At 41.9% G+C, this 16,400-nt stretch overlaps 1 protein-coding gene across 1 annotated transcript in view; it reads left to right on the top strand.

The window, feature by feature from the left end:
* Nucleotides 1-8,148: 8,148 nt before the first annotated feature.
* SLC35B4 (solute carrier family 35 member B4) overlaps nucleotides 8,149-16,400 on the top strand; it is a 37,620-nt gene continuing 29,368 nt past the window's right edge. The window contains exon 1 of the mRNA XM_081243796.1: nucleotides 8,149-8,521. Coding sequence (XP_081099922.1) covers nucleotides 8,445-8,521 — 77 coding nt within the window. The 5' untranslated portion in view covers nucleotides 8,149-8,444. The remainder of the gene's footprint in view (nucleotides 8,522-16,400) is intronic.

The raw sequence follows: 16,400 nt of genomic DNA, 5'->3' as shown, positions 1-16,400 counted from the left end.
TGTAAATTGAGGGTTGGATCCTGGTGTTTTGTTTTGTTTTTATTGAGGTACAATTGACATAAAATGTTATATTAGTTTCAGGTGTGCAACATAGTGATTCCTTTGTATACACTGAGAAATGATCACCATAATAAGTCTAGTTGCCACATGTCATCATACAAAGTTATTACAATATTACTGACTATATTCCCCATGCTGTACTGTACATCCCCATGATGTTTATTTTATAACCGGAAGCTTGTGCTTTTTGATCCCCTTCACCCATTTTGCACCACCCTCCCAACTTCCCTCCCCTCTAGAAACCACCAATCTGTTCTCTGTACCTATGAGTCTGGGTTTGGTTTGGTTTTGTATGTTTCTTCGCTTTGTTTTTTTAGATTATACATGTAAGTGAAATCATGTAGTATTTGCCTTTCTCTGACTTATTTCACTTAGCATAATACCCTCAAGGTCCATCTATGTTGTTGAAAATGGCAAGAACTCATTCTCTTTTATGGCTGAGTAGTGTTCCACTGTGTGTGTGTGTATATATATATACATATAACATCTTCTTTCATCCATTGATGGGAATTTAGGTTATTTCCATATCTTGACTGTTGTAAATAATGCTGCATTGAAAAAGCTTGGTACTATTAATCCTACCAATCTAAAACATGAATCTGAAACATGACATGAGTCAGTCAGTTAACTGGACTATGTTTCATAGCTAAGTCATGACCAATTGTCCACTTCTTCAGTTTACTCAATAATACATGCCATTGATATTCAGTGAAGTGCTGTTTGTTAGAGCAAAATATTGGAAACAACCTAAAGATCCAACAACAGGGAACTGGTGAAATAAAAGACAGCACATCCATAAATAGAATATTACGCAGTCATTAAAAAGAACAACACAACACTAAAATGGAACGTTCTCCAAGATGTATTATTAAAGAAAAAAAAATGGTGTCTGAGTGAGAAAAAAACCTACATATTTTGTAGTAAATGGAAGAATGCACAAAACATTAGTGACAATGGTAGCCTCAAAGTAGGGGTGCTGGGTGATGGAGGTTCAGGAAAGGGAAGGAAGTTGTTTTACACTGGGATCCTTTGTGCCTTTTGAATTTTGTACTATGTGCATGTGTTACAAATTCAAAAATAAATCTACAAAAAAATTTTTTTAATGAAGAAAAAGAAGTGTCATCAATCGCAAAGGGAACCTGTTTGGGTGAGATGGTGGAGCAGACTGTGCAGGTGCCAGATGCAGGCTGGGCAAGGACTGCCTCCTTCTAGTCCTGGCTCTGTTGCTTAGGGCGTGATCCGGGGTCAGAAGCCATCAGCCCGCAGAAAGAACCTGGCTCAAAATTCCATGCTTTAAAAATGTGAATTCGAAGGTCTTGAATGCACCTTTCTCCAAAGCAGATATACAAATGGCTCGTGAGCACACGAAAAGATGCTCAGTGTCACTAAGCATTAGAGACTTGCAAATCAAAACCACCATGAGATACCACCTCACCACCCACTAGGATGGCTACTATTTTTAAAGAAAAAAAAAAAAAAAAGAAAAGAAACCAGAAAATAAGTGCTGGCGAGGAGACAGAATACAGGGAATCTTTATGTGCTGTTGGTAGCAATAGAAAATGGTGTGGCTGCTGTGGAAAATAGTATGATGGTTTCTTAAAAAATTAAGGATAGAATTACCATCCGACCCAGCAATTCCACTTCTGAGTATACTCCCAAAAGAGCTGAAAGCAGGGTCTCAAAGAAAAGTTTGTACACCCATGTTCATAGCAGCATTACTGACAACAGCCAAAAGATGGAAGCAACTCAAGTGTCCATCAATTAATACATGGATAAACAAATTGTGATGTATACCGACAGTGGAATATTATTCACCCTTAAAAGAGAAGGAAATTCTGACACCTGCTACAACATGGATGAACCTTGAGGACCTTATGCTAAGTGAAATACACCTGTCATAAAAAGATAAATACTGTGTGATTCTATTTCCCTGAAGTACCTAGAGTAGTCAAATTCATAGAAACAGAAACTAGAATGGTGGTTGCCAGGGGCTGGGGGGGAGAAAGTAAGGTTGAATGATTGTTTAATAGCTACAGAGTTTCAGTTTTGCAAGATGCAAAAAGTTCTGGGGATGATGGTGGTGATAGTTGCACAACAATGTAAATGTATTTAATACCAGGGAACTGTGCACTTAAAAACAGTTAAGATGGTAAACTGTTTGTAATATCCGTTACCACAATTAAAAATTAAATTTAAAAAATTTGAATTTGAATGTACCCAGACATGGATTACACCTTCCGATTCCCCAAAAAACTCAATATGTTCTGCACAGTTTCACCATTTACCTCGAAAATCAGTTTCATGTTGACCTCACCTGCCTAGTCCCACATGCATTCAAATTTGTGAGCCTTAGCAAATATATTTAAACATTTTGACCCTCAGATTTTCTCGTAGGAATAATAATCCCCATCTACCTCACATAATTGATGGAGGGGTAGATGGGCTCTGTGCAGAAGCATTTAGAAACTGAAACAGTCACTGCGATGTGCTGTGTTCACCCCTGGGGAATAGCAGATCAAAGCGTGTTTCAGCAGGTGGGTTAGTAACATAGCTTAATGCCTGAGATGGGGAAAAGGTGATGGAACCAGGGTAGGAAAATCAAAATGAAATGACCCCATGGGTTTGTTTTATTCTCTTAAAATATTATCAGTTTTCCTAGGATTGGGGAAGGTGGAAGCATAGTAAGTAACTTAGAGACACGTCATACCTGATGCCAACACTTGATTCTCTGACATCATTTTTTTCCTAAAAGTGGTTTAACAGTATCTTTTCCTCATAGTGAGATTTGCCACCTCAATTCAATAATACAATTTAACAAACATCAAGTCAGCAACAATGAAGGGGAAAACTGGGAGGCACACAGTTCAAGTAGACATAGTTCTTACCATCAGGAGCTCGCCCATAGCCCTGAGCACTCAGGATTATTTCTTCAGGTGTTTAACCTGCTTAGTAGTTTCTACCATAGCAGGTACCATTTTCAACCCCTCACCGGTTTTGCATATGAGTTTCTTAAATAGGAGCTGGTTTTCCTAAAGGTCCTTCATTCTCCCTCGCTCCCTCCCTCTCTCTCTCTCCCTCACTGTGTCCCTCCATCCCTCCATCCCTCCATCCCTCCATTCCTTTCTTCCTTCCATCCAAACTCAGTGAGCATCTGCTATGAGCCAAACGCCATAGAGATATAGAGGGTACCGTGGCTAATAAGACAAAGTCCTTGGCCTCATTACCACTAACATTCTGGTCAAGAAAGTTTCCTTCCTGGCCAAAGCTCCATGTGCCTTAACTACAGTACTCTGAAAAAGGTCATCTGTCTTTGAATAACATCCCTGAAGAAGCTAGATTACATAAATCTATCAACACACTGGGGCATTGCTTGAATCTGACCTATGAAACAAGTAACAAAAATATTTGACTTTATAAATAATACCTCACGTATATTTATAGTGTGCCTTCCCCATGCGCAGCTCCAAGCATCTCAAGATTTATGTGATAGAGGAGAAAATCATCCTCACATAATAGATATGAAAACTTTTTTTTTTTAATCAATTGACAGATCTCTGTAGGAGTGTCAACTTGAGGACACTTGTCAAGCAGTATCCCACAGGAGTCATCTTGCTTAATTTTTTGTCAACACCTTGGTTAAGTGGATTTAATAAATGATTCAAAATATGTCTGAGTGGCTGGAGCTAGAAGCAAAAATGGCTTTTAAGACAACCTTGACAGCTTATTCCTGCTGACAACACAGGAGCAAAGATGATGAACATTCCCAAAGCAATAGGTCCTTCCACACAAGGGAAGCGGATTGTGCAAAGGTTTAAACACGTTGAGCCCAGCTGCTGTCTAAGATGTTGCTATTCATTCAAAGACGCTAGAAGTTTGAACTCAGAGGGGAAAGCAGAAAAAAAGCCTGGGAGATGAAGCCTTTCCTGCACTTTGTAACTTTGGTTTTACGATGAAACAATTAAAATATGGACGTTGAAATGACCCTAACACCCCCCACCCCCACCCCATGGGAGTCTCAGTTGTCGATTTACAGCCTCCCAGCTCAAAATCCACCCCTCACAGCCCTGCTTGTGATGCTGGAGCTGGATCCTCTGGACATTTCCCCTCTGCCGGGTGGCACAGTGTGGACCTTCGTCATGACGGCACTGCAGGAACACAGCGGGAGGAGGGCCTTGTCTTCCTGGCTCTGGTGCTTTTTCCTTTCTTCTTGTTCCTGCAGCATATAGGACATCCCATGGCACTCGCCTCAGTGGATTCAGTGGTACCCTTCCAGGAGGTTACCAGGAAGTTCTCCAGAGCCCCAGCCAGCTTCCTGGAAAGTACAACACCCGATGACTTGGCCAGTGCCCCAGCCGGACCCCAGAGGGTGGTTCATGGCTAGTTTTATCAGCATCTTACGGAACTTCTCTGCTAGTTAGTGGGCTATAGCCATGCCCTCTTCGGTAAAGCCTGAGTCTCAATTTGCAAGAGAGAAGGCCCTCTTCCAAATTTGTTCCTTCCTTGAGTAGTCTGCTTCATTCCTAGGTTGTAGTTACTATTCCTATAATCTTGGGAGTTCCTTAACCCATTATGTTAACTAATCCTCTGTTACTGTTAACAATTCTTTATATTAAACTTTCCTTGTTCGTTACTGTATGATTTCTGTTTCTTGACTAAGGACCTTGATTAATCCACTGATATCCAACAGAAATGTGTGTTGATGTTCACCACAAGTTACGTACAAGAAATTTCATAGTTGCACTCTTCACAATGCCCAAAATGTCCATCACCAGGAGAAGAGATAAATTGTGGTACATTCATACAAGGGAATGTTATCCAGCAATGAGAATAAATGAACTACAAGCACATGCAACAACACACATGAACTGACAAACATGTCGTTGAGTGAAAGAAGCAGAAACAAAAGAAAATATTTTGTATGATTCCATTTATGTCAAGTCGAAAACCAGGCAAAACTAATCTTTGTTGCTAGAAAGTAAAAAACGGGGTTATTCCTGGAGGGGATTAGTGATTTGAAGGGGGCACAGGGATCTTTAGGGGTGCTGGTAATGTTCTGTTTCCTGGCCAGGGTATTGATTATATATCATTGTTTATGCAAATTATTGAGCAGTATATTCTTGATGTGTACATTTTAGAAATGAGTCAAGCTGAAAAATACATTTATTGAATTTATGAGGTGTGAATTATTTGACTCAAATAATGAAGTCAAGCTCACTCATTCATTCATTCAACAAAAAACGTATGTACATATGATATACCAGTCATGTATATAATGCTAAGGATCTAGAGATGAATTAGTTATTCTTGGTTTCTGTCCACAAAGGGGCATGGTCTAAAGGGGGAGACCAACATGAACATGTATAACTGCAATACAACATGATTCATGGACTGGTTTATGTATGGATGGGGTGCTAGAGATATAGAGGAGGGAACTGTGAATGGTGCTTTGAAAAACTACACACAGAAAGGTGATGTCTGAGCAGGGACCTTCCCCCTGTACAGTGTAGAAGTATCTACTCACTCCTGTGTCCCCCATTGCCATAAAAGGATGAGTAGGAGATGGCCAAAAAGAAAAGGGTTTTCAGAGCAAGCAGAACAGCATGTGCACAGATGCGAATTTTGAAAGTCACTATAAAGTCAGAGAACAGAGCATTTAATGTGGCAGGAGTCCAGGTAGCACTGGAAAGAATGGCAGGAGAGGAAATTACAAAGGTAAACTGAGGCTTGATGGTGACATGTTTGCATGCCTTCTACAGAGTGTGAATTTCAAACAAGGAGCCAAGAAACATTGTATAGCTAGTCTCCAAAGATGCCCTTCCCCCACACACAGATGATGCCTTTGCTAGTCCCCTCCCACAATGAATCTGGGTTGGCCAATGGAGCCAATAGAATTTGGTGCAAGTGACACTGTGTGGCAGTGTCACACACTGAGGCCACTACAGCTTTTGACTTGATCTTTTGGAATGCTTGTTCTAGGGGGAGCTAGTCATCTTGTAAGAAGTCTGGCTAACCTGAGTCCACAATATTGTGAGGAAACACAGCCTAAGAGAGGCCATGAGGAGAGAGCCATTCATCAGCCCAGTCACACCTTCGGAAGGCTCCAGCCTTAGCTGGCATCTGACCACAATGGCATCCGAAACTCCAACGGAGAACGGACTAGGTATATGTCGAACGTTGTCAACATACAGAACTGTGTGAGAGAGAGAACATCTTTTTGTTCTATACTACATTTTTTTTTTGCGGTGCGCGGGTCTCTCACTGTTGTGGCCTCTCCCGTTGTGGAGCACAGGCTCCAGACACGCAGGCTCAGTAGTTGTGGCTTACGGGCCCAGCCGCTCTGCGGCATGTGGGATCTTCCCGGACCGGGGCACGAACCCACGTCCCCTGAATTGGCAGGCGGACTCTCAACCACTGTGCCACCAGCGAAGCCCTATACTATATTTTGAATCACCACATTTTGGGGTGGTTTGTTACACCGTACTAGTAATTGGAACAGACGTCTTGGAATAGCAGTGTGACATAAAGAGTTTGAGTTTGTTTTTGGAAACAGTGTGGCGACAGCATGGAGGATGAGTTGAAGAGGGAAGAGGCTGAAGGCACCAAGATATGTTAGGAGGATACGTAGACATCGATGTAAACTGAAAGGAGAGGCTGGAATCTAGAGATACTCGTGAGGCAGAACTGACAGAATGTAGAGATAAAATAAATGTGTGATGGGAAGGCAAGGAAGACTGTGAATATCTTTTAGGTTTTTGCCCACAGAGAACAGATGGTGGATAATGTCCTTAGTAGAAATAAGGGCCCTATGTGGGAGGGTAGATAATGAACTGTGTATATGCTGTTGTTGAGGGGTTTACAAGGATTTATTGGTGAAAATGTCAAATAAGCAGTTGGAAACTTTGATTTAAGGCACACAGGAGATTGGGGCTGTACATACACGTAAGATCTCAGTTACATATGGTGATGGTTGAAGGTATGGAGATGAGATCACCAATAGAAAGTGTTCAGGGAAACAAGAGGAGGGACAAATGATGGAGCTCTGTTAGGAAGAACTCAGTGGGCAGAGGAGGAAAAGCCCAAAAAGAAAACTGAAAAAGATAAGTCAGAGAAGTAGAAAGAGAAACAGGACGCTCGTGTCTTATGAGCAGAGGGACAAGAGAATGCCAAGAGGATGGAGCTTTCATTGTCGAAAGCCGTGGCAAGATCAAGTAAGGCGAGCCTGTGGTATTTGGTTTGGACCATTGAGAGGTCATTAGGGCTCTAAATGAGACTACTTTCAATAACCTGGCTTTGCTGAGAGTAAAAAGCAGAGACCGTGAATATAGATTACTCTCGAAAGATATTCAGTATTAAAGTGAAGGAGGACAAGTTAGTTTGTTTGAGCCTGACTGTAGGCTACAGGGAAAGAGGAGCCTGGGTGGCTGGTTGGCTGGCCCAGAGTCCCTGAGCCAATGAGACGGCTGGGATGGAAAGGTCTCCAGAGTCAGCTGGTTTATAGGCATGTGCTCTTCAAAGTGTGGTTGACAAATCTGTAGCATCACTGACACCTGGTAACTTGTTGGAAGTGCAGAACCTCAGGCCCCACAGCAGGTCTAGTGAATCAGAACCGGCATTTTAACAAGATCCCCAGGTGATCATAGCTTTTAATCCTCACAACAGCCAGGTAGATGGGCATAACTGTTCCCATCTTTACCTATGATGAGAAAGCAGTTGCCTGAGATAGCTGAGCTGATTAGTGGCTAAGCCAAGATTCAATCCCAGAACTTCCCGAGTCCAATGTTCTTTTCAAAAGGTAGAGAAGGAAGTTCAGAGAATTTCTACTTTCTCCCAATTCAGGAGAATTTTCAGATACTAGAATACTTCCAACGATCAAGCAGTCACAGGTGTGTACCTCTAGTGCCGTCAGCTGTGAGTTTACCGTGAAAGTGCTGGACGAATCCCTTTCAGAGCCCCTTGGCGGCCTCTTAAGAAACAACATTAACAGCGTTGGAACTTCACTTCCCAGCAAGCCCCGCGGCTTGCTACCGCGCGAGGCATGACGGGCGCCTCGCCTGTCTCTCCTCTCCGGTGGAGCTGCCGGGCAGAGGCGAGTTACGACGCAGCCGGACGTACGGGCGCGCAGCATTCTGGGAAGTGTAGTCTGGCCCGGACTCGGACATCCCTTCGGATGAATGGGGCCCCGGCTGACGGCTAACTACAGCTCCTCACCGGCAGCGTTGGTGGCGGCCGCCGGGAAAAGGGAGACAGCGACGGCCCCGGGACAGCAGCACTCCGGGACGGTGGTGATGTTCAGTGCTGCGGCGAGGCGGCAGCCGGGTTTCCTGGGGTAGCAGTCTAGGCGGGCGCTTCCTCTGCGCGCTCGCTCCCCTTACCCTGCCCCGGCCATGCGCCCTGCCTTCGCGGTGGGCCTGGTTTTCGCAGGCTGCTGCAGTAACGTGATCTTCCTAGAGCTCCTGGCCCGGTGAGTGAACCCCGCCTGTCGCACTAAAGAAACCGGAGGAGGGGCGCCCCCACGCGCAGTACCCCCCAACCCCGAGCCGGGCGGGGCCCAGGGTGGGACCGCCTGCGCCCAGTGTCTGCCCTGGGCTGCTTGGGACCCCGTTGAGTCGGCTGCACCGTCATCCTGCGCACCGTCCGCTCTCCCGCCCAATAGTTTCTCAGCATCCCTCGAGGGGAACACTGGGGGTGTTTGCTGTCGTCACCCTCTTTTCACACTCTGGGGGGATTGAAGCCTGGAGAGTTTTTTTCCCAAGGTCGGCAGGGAGCTGTGGCGGAACCCAAGGTTCCTCCAGCTCTTTTCTCGATCCTGCTAATGCCATATATATGACGTGAGCAAAGCTTGGACTTAAAAAGCAGTCTGATTTGGTACACGCTGCAAAGAAAGTTTCAGTTGTTTTAAGTAGCCTGCAAAGAAGTTCTTTTATTGGCCTTAGAGATGGTTGTGAGTACTTTGCCCAATATACCTCTCGCGGACGTAGTAGAACGAATTCTTATGCTGAAGGTCGGTCGAATTCACCGGGGATAGCCTTTCCAGCATTAAGATATTACATCAGGAAGCTTGCATTTTGAGGTGTAGCTTTATAAATCAAGAATGGTTATGACACTTTCCTAAAGGGACACCAGGGTAGTTTTATTGAGGTGGCGCGCAAATAATGTTGAGTAATAATGTGCAAAGTTCATTGAGTAGAAGCTGTTAGAGAAAAGACAACAGGTGGACTCTAAAAGCTCAGGACTGAAAATCTCAGGGGTTTCCGTCTTCGGCTCTGTCATCCCCTGGCTGTGTGACGTTTTCAAGTTATTTAGCCTCTCTGGGCTTCCTTTTTCCATCTATAAAATAATATCTATGGTGCTGTTTAGCACCATGTTTTTAAATCTGCACATTATCTCCATTGACCATCAGAACAATCTTGTGTACAAGATAGGTCAAGAATTATATTCTGTTTTACTGAAAGTGAAACATGTCCCAGGAAGTTAGGTCGTCTCTTACTACTTGTAAGTGGCAGAACCAGAAGTGGAATCCAGGAATCTAAACTCCTAGTTCAATACCTTTTTCAACTTTCCTGTTATTTTTGAGCTTGAGAGCCCTGAGGCTTTTTTTTTTTTTTTTGCGGTACGCCGGCCCCTCACTGCTGTGGCCTCTCCCGTTGCGGAGCACAGGCTCCGGACGCGCAGGCTCAGCGGCCATGGCTCACGGGCCCAGCCGCTCCGCGGCACGTGGGATCCTCCCGGACCGGGGCACGAACCCGCGTCCCCCGCATCGGCAGGCGGACTCCCAACCACTGCGCCACCAGGGAAGCCCAGCCCTGAGGCTTTGGTCACCCAATTCCTCCTGTGGTGCCTGCTAGAAATGTATTTTATTTTCATGATAACATTGATTAAGTAAGTCCCTCTGAAGCAACCAGTTTGCTTAAGGTAAACTCTGTGGGATTAATTTTTGCGATTACAGAGCTTGAAATGTTAATGTGCAAAAAGTGTTGATTAAAATCTTTCATTTGTCATTCTCTGGAGTAGGCAGTGAGGGATGTGAAAATGAAAAAAAGATGTATCCTGTCATTTACAGTACATTCACAGCTGTACCAGCTGTCAGCTGGTACACTTCAAAGAAAGGTCACTTTGGAAATTGGTTTAAAAATATAAAAATGTGATAAAATCAGGCCAGCCATGGAAATGAAGGTCAGAGAATAATAGTGTAATGCTTGTGTTGAATATGCCATTGAATTAAACCTTGCCAAAGGCTGTATGACATCAGAATATGTTATGTTAGTAACTTAGGGCCTTTTTAAATTTCTTTTTTAACCAGTTGTGAGCCCTTAGCTAAATTACTTGGTCTCCCTGAGTCTGTTTTCTTAGCTGTGAAAGGGCAGTGATTGCTTTGCCAGCTTCACAGGGTTTTGAAGGATTAAATGAGATGCAGGTGCAAAGCCTGAAGCTCGTAATAGGTTCCCCTTCTAACAACTTTTGTTTCAATATACATATACCCTGTTTTATGAGCTGTTCCTGAAAAGTTGTGGGTAAATCTAACTTTACAGGATGTTCTTCTGCATTATTGGATCTTCTATTTAGAATACTTCGAATAATTTGTTTAAAAAAAACCCCAAAAGACCATCATTCCTTATCTTTGTTTCTTTCTTTTTTTTTTTTTTTGCGGTACGCAGGCCTCTCACTGTTGTGGCCTCTCCCGTTGCGGAGCACAGGCTCCGGACGCGCAGGCTCAGCGGCCATGGCTCACGGGCCCAGCCGCTCCACGGCATGTGGGATCTTCCCAGAACGGGGCACGAACCCGTGTCCCCTGCATTGGCAGGCGGACTCTCAACCACTGCACCACCAGGGAAGCCCTCCTTATCTTTCTTGTACATCTGAATGTTTGCATACAACAATGGGTTTTCATAATGTGGTAAGGGGTACATTTGTTAGTTTAATGAGTGGTACCCCAAACTGAATAGCAGCTTTGTCCTGATTTGCTTGGGCAACTCCAACTTATCATATTTCAGATAAAGAAAATAAGAGCTGGCTGGACCAGATGGTCTTCTAAGGTTTTTTGTAGATTTGGCTTTCTCATAATTTGTGACTTTATCTTGGGACATCACAGTGGAACACTAATAAATTTTTATAGAGCAGGAACTGTGCTTCTTATATAGCTTCCTTGGAACACTAAGTATGAATTGAAATGCTAAACTGACTTGTAGGGAGAAGTGAGCATTTTTAACCATTTCCCCCCAAGTTGGAGAACAAATTTAGGTTTTTCTTTCTGATTTCATACTTATAATTGGGACCTATAATAAAATATAAAGCGCCCATGCAGTGTACAGGGCAGATGTGAAGTAATGAATGAGTGCCTTGATCTCCCTTCTGAGAGAGTTTACATTCTACCTTGGAAACAAGATACACATCAGCTCACTAACTAGGCGAGGTGTCTTATGTCAGGAAAACAATCTGAAACATTTTCTTTTTCGCATTTTATTTTTTCATCAAGTGCCTAATGTTGAATCAAATAAGGAAGTTTTCTAAATCTAGAATAAGAAATACAGAAGCCATAAACTATCTGCCTAATTCTTTCTCTTCAGAGTTGCTTCTTTTTTAAAAAAGTAAAAAGTTGGATTCTTGCCAAAGAGAATTCAAAGAGAAGCTGTTTGCAGTTAGTGATTATAATACCTGAGGAATAAAGTTCAAGAAAACACAGCTACTTAGCCTGCGCGTCTGGAGCCTGTGGTCCGCAACAAGAGAGGCTGAGATAGTGAGAGGCCCGCGCACCGTGATGAAGAGTGGCCCCTGCTCGCCACACTAGAGAAAGCCCTCGCACAGAAACGAAGACCCAACACAGCCAAAAATAAATAAATAAATTTATTTAAAAAAAAGAATTATTATTTAAAAAAAAAAAGGGTCTTCCCTGGTGGCGCAGTGGTTGAGAGTCCGCCTGCCGATGCAGGGGACATGGGTTCGTGCCCCGGTCTGGGAGGATCCCGCATGCCGTGGAGCGGCTGGGCCGTGAGCCATGGCCGCTGAGCCTGCGCGTCCGGAGCCTGTGCTCCGCAACGGGAGAGGCCACAACAGTGAGAGGCCTGCGTACCAAAAAAAGAAAGAAAGAAAACAAGCAATTCAGGGGAAAAGGATCTAGGTTTGTACTCTGAAGTTTTAAAGTGACTTATTCAAGTTAAAATAAATAGTTCTATTGGTAGCTATACAGCATTGTGTTCTTTAAAAGCTCTGTAAGTTGATTTTTTAAAAAATTATGTGAGTACATTAGGGAGATATAAAAATCCTATGGAAATAGAGACAAAGTAGATTAGAATTGTCAAGGGGAGGGGGAAATGGGGAGTGATTCCTAATCGGTATGGGATTACTTTTGGAAGTGTCCTAAAATTAAATGATGGTAATGACTGTACAACTCTTAAATATAATACTAAAAACCACTGAATTGTAAAAAAAAATAATAAGAAGAATGATAATAATAAGGAGGTCTGCAAACACCATTTATTTGCCAGGTGGCCCTGGGAGACTTACCTAATTCTGTGCCATTTGGCCCCCAGTGTCTTAGCAGTGAAATGGGCATAATAATAGCTACCTCCATAAATAAAGATAAAATTAAAAATTATTATGATGCCTTTTATTTTTTATTTTAATTTTTTTTTTTTTTTTTGCTATACGCGGGCCTCTCACTGTTGTGGCCTCTCCCGTTGTGGAGAACAGGCTCCGCACGCGCAGGCCCAGCGGCCATGGCTCACGGGCCCAGCCGCTCCGCGGCATCTGGGATCTTCCCGGACCGGGGCACGAACCCGTGTCCCCCGCATCGGCAGGTGGACTCTCAACCACTGCGCCACCAGAGAAGCCCTATTTTAATTTTTTTAATGTTTTCAGTAGCTTTAACTTTTTTATACCTTTGTTGAAGTATATTCATAAACAAAGGTTGGACACATTTAATGTATACAAATTGATGAGTATGCATACACTTATGAAACCATCATCATAATCAAGGTAATAAACATATCCATCACCTCCAAAATTTCCTTGTGCTCCCTTTTTTTTATGGTAAGAACACTGAGCATGAAATGTACCCTCTTAACAAATTCTTAAGTGTGCATTACTGAATTGTTAACCATATGCACTACGATTTTCAGAGATCTTTTGAACTTATTCACCTTGTATAACTGAAAACTTTTACCCATTGAGCAAGTCCCCATTTTCCCTTCCCCCACTGACCCTGGCAATCCCCATTCTATTGTCTGCTTCTGTAAGTTTGACTGTTTTAGATGCTTCATGTAAGAGGAATCATGCAGTCCTTTTGTCCTTTTGTGACTGACTGACTTCATTTAGCATGCCTTCCATGTTGTTGCAAATGGTGTCATTTCCCTCTTTTTTAAGGCTGAATAATATTTATTGTATGTTTATACTGCATTTTCTGTATACATTCTTCTGTCCATGGCCATTTCAGTGGTTTCTCTATCTTCACTAGGTATTGCAAATAGTGCTGCAATGAATATGGGGACGTAGCTATCACTTCAAGATCCTGATTTCAATTATTTATTTTTAACACTTTTTTAAAAATTGAAGTATAGTTGATTTACAATGCTGTGCCAATCTCTGCTGTACAGCAAAGTGACTCAGTTGTACACATATAGACATTCTTTTTCATATTCTTTTCCATTATGGTTTATCCCAAGAGATTGAATATAGTTCCCTGTGCTATACAGTAGGACCTTGTTGTTTGTCCATCCTAAATGTAATAGCTTGCATCTACCAACCCCAAACTCCCAGTCCATCCTTATCCCTCCCTACCCACCTTGGCAACCACAAGTCTGATCTCTATGTCTGTGAGTCTGTTTCTGTTTCATAGATAGTTTCATTTATGCCATATTTTAGATTCCATATGTAGGTGGTATCATATGGCATTTGTCTTTCTCTTTCTGACTTACTTCACTTAGTATGATAATCTTTAGTTGCATCCATGTTGCTGCAAATGGCATTATTTCATTCTTTGTTATGGCTGAGTAGTATTCCATTGTATATATCACATCTTCTTTATCCATTCATCCATTGATGGACACTTAGGTTATTTCCATGTTTTGGTTATTGTGAATAGTGCTGCTATGAACATAGGGGTGCATGTATCTTTTTTTTTCACACACACACACACACACACACACACACACACTGTATTCTATTTTTACAAGAGATAAACTGACACCAAGCATTGTAAATGGATGACCACAACAAAAGCAGCAATGATTGCAATTACCAAACACGAAACACACTTATACTATGTCATAATATTGACATTCAGTCCACTATTCCTCCACTGTAACAGCTCCTTTACTTTGCAGTGAAAATTGATTTGTATATTTTTTGCCTCTGAGTCCTTGTGGGATTTTTTTTTTCCAAACAGAAAGTCACAAAAATTATAATCATCCTCATCAGTTCACTCAGTCCCATGTAATTAATTTTTTTTATCTTGATCTTTTCTTAGCACTTTTATGAATTCATCAGTTTTCCATTAGAGTTCTGAAAATGCTTATTCATTCAGTTCAGCAGTATAGTCAGTTACCAGAAACCTGTACTTGTCAGAGTCTTTTCCGTGAATTCCTTGAAGATGAAACCCTTTTATAGGAACATTTTTGCAAAACCATCAGAGTACACCCAGAACTGTCTGTAAATGACAAAAGACTTAAAAATGACCACGGTTAAAGATTTGATGAAAGTTCATAATAATGCAGTTGACAAGGAAATTTAGTTATTTCTGAGATATACATTTTAAAGTAATAACTAGAATTATGACTTATAACATTATACCAGAACATATAAGATTTTTAGAAATTTCATGTAACGTCTGAAACATATTAACATATTTCCATACAAATAATGCAAAGAAAGTTTAGTATTAGTTGCTTTGTTTGTTTGTTTGTTTATACTGCAGGTTCTTATTAGTCATCAATTTTATACACATCAGTGTATACATGTCAATCCCAATCGCCCAATTCAGCACACCACCATCCCCACCCCACCGTGGTTTTCCCCCCTTGGTGTCCATACGTTCTCTACATCTGTGTCTCAACTTCTGCCCTGCAAACTGGTTCATCTGTACCATTTTTCTAGGTTCCACATACATGCATTAATATACGATATTTGTTTTTCTCTTTCTGACTTACTTCACTCTGTATGATAGTCTCTAGATCCATCCACGTCTCAACAAATGACTCAATTTTGTTCCTTTTTATGGCTGAGTAATATTCCATTGTATATATGTACCACAACTTCTTTATCCATTCCTCTGTCAGTGGGCATTTAGGTTGCTTCCATGACCTGGCTATTGTAAATAGTGCTGCAATGAACATTGGGGTGCATGTGTCTTTTTGAATTATGCTTTTCTCTGGGTATATGCCCAGTGTGGGATTGCTGGGTCATATGGTAATTCTATTTTTAGTTTTTTAAGGAAACTCCATACTGTCCTCCATAGTGGCTGTATCAATTTACATTCCCACCAACAGTGTAAGAGGGTTCCCTTTCCTCCACACCCTCTCCAGCATTTGTTGTTTGTAGATTTTCTGATGATGCCCATTCTAACTGGTGTGAGGTGATACCTCATTGTAGTTTTGATTTGCATTTCTCTAATAATTAGTGATGTTGAGCAGTTTTTCATGTGCTTCTTGGCCATCAGTATGTCTTCTTTGGAGAAATGTCTATTTAGGTCTTCTGCAAATTTGTGGATTGGATTGTTTGTTTTTTTAATATTGAGGTGCATGAGCTGTTTATATATTTTGGAGATTAATCCTTTGTCCGTTGATTCGTTTGCAAATATTTTCTCCCATTCTGAGGGTTGTCTTTTCGTCTTGTTTATGGTTTCCTTTGCTGTGCAAAAGCTTTGAAGTTTCATTAGGTCCCATTTGTTTATTTTTGTTTTTATTTCCATTACTCTAGGAGGTGGATCAAAAAAGATCTTGCTGTGATTTTCATCAAAGAGTGTTCTTCCTATGTTTTCCTCTAAGAGTTTTATAGTGTCTGGTCACACATTTAGGTCTCTAATCCATTTTGAGTTTATTTTTAGTATGGTGTTAAGGAGTGTTCTAATTTCATTCTTTTACATGTAGCTGTCCAGTTTTCCCAGCACCACTTATTGAAGAGACTGTCTTTTCTCCATTGTATATGTTTGCCTCCTTTGTCATAGATTAGTTGACCATAGGTGCGTGGGTTTATCTCTGGGCTATCTTGTTCCATTGATATCTATGTTTCTGTTTTTGTGCCGGTACCATATTGTCTTGATTACTGTAGCTTTGTAGTATATAGTCTGAAGTCAGGGAGTCTGATTCCTCCAGCTCCGTTTTTTTCCCTCAAGACTGCTTTGACTATTC

This window comes from Mesoplodon bidens (genome assembly GCF_964165515.1).
Source record: "Mesoplodon bidens genome assembly, chromosome: 9".
Lineage (NCBI taxonomy): Eukaryota > Metazoa > Chordata > Mammalia > Artiodactyla > Ziphiidae > Mesoplodon > Mesoplodon bidens.
Note: the sequence above shows the minus strand (reverse complement) of the source record. Positions and strands in the feature narration are given on the sequence as shown.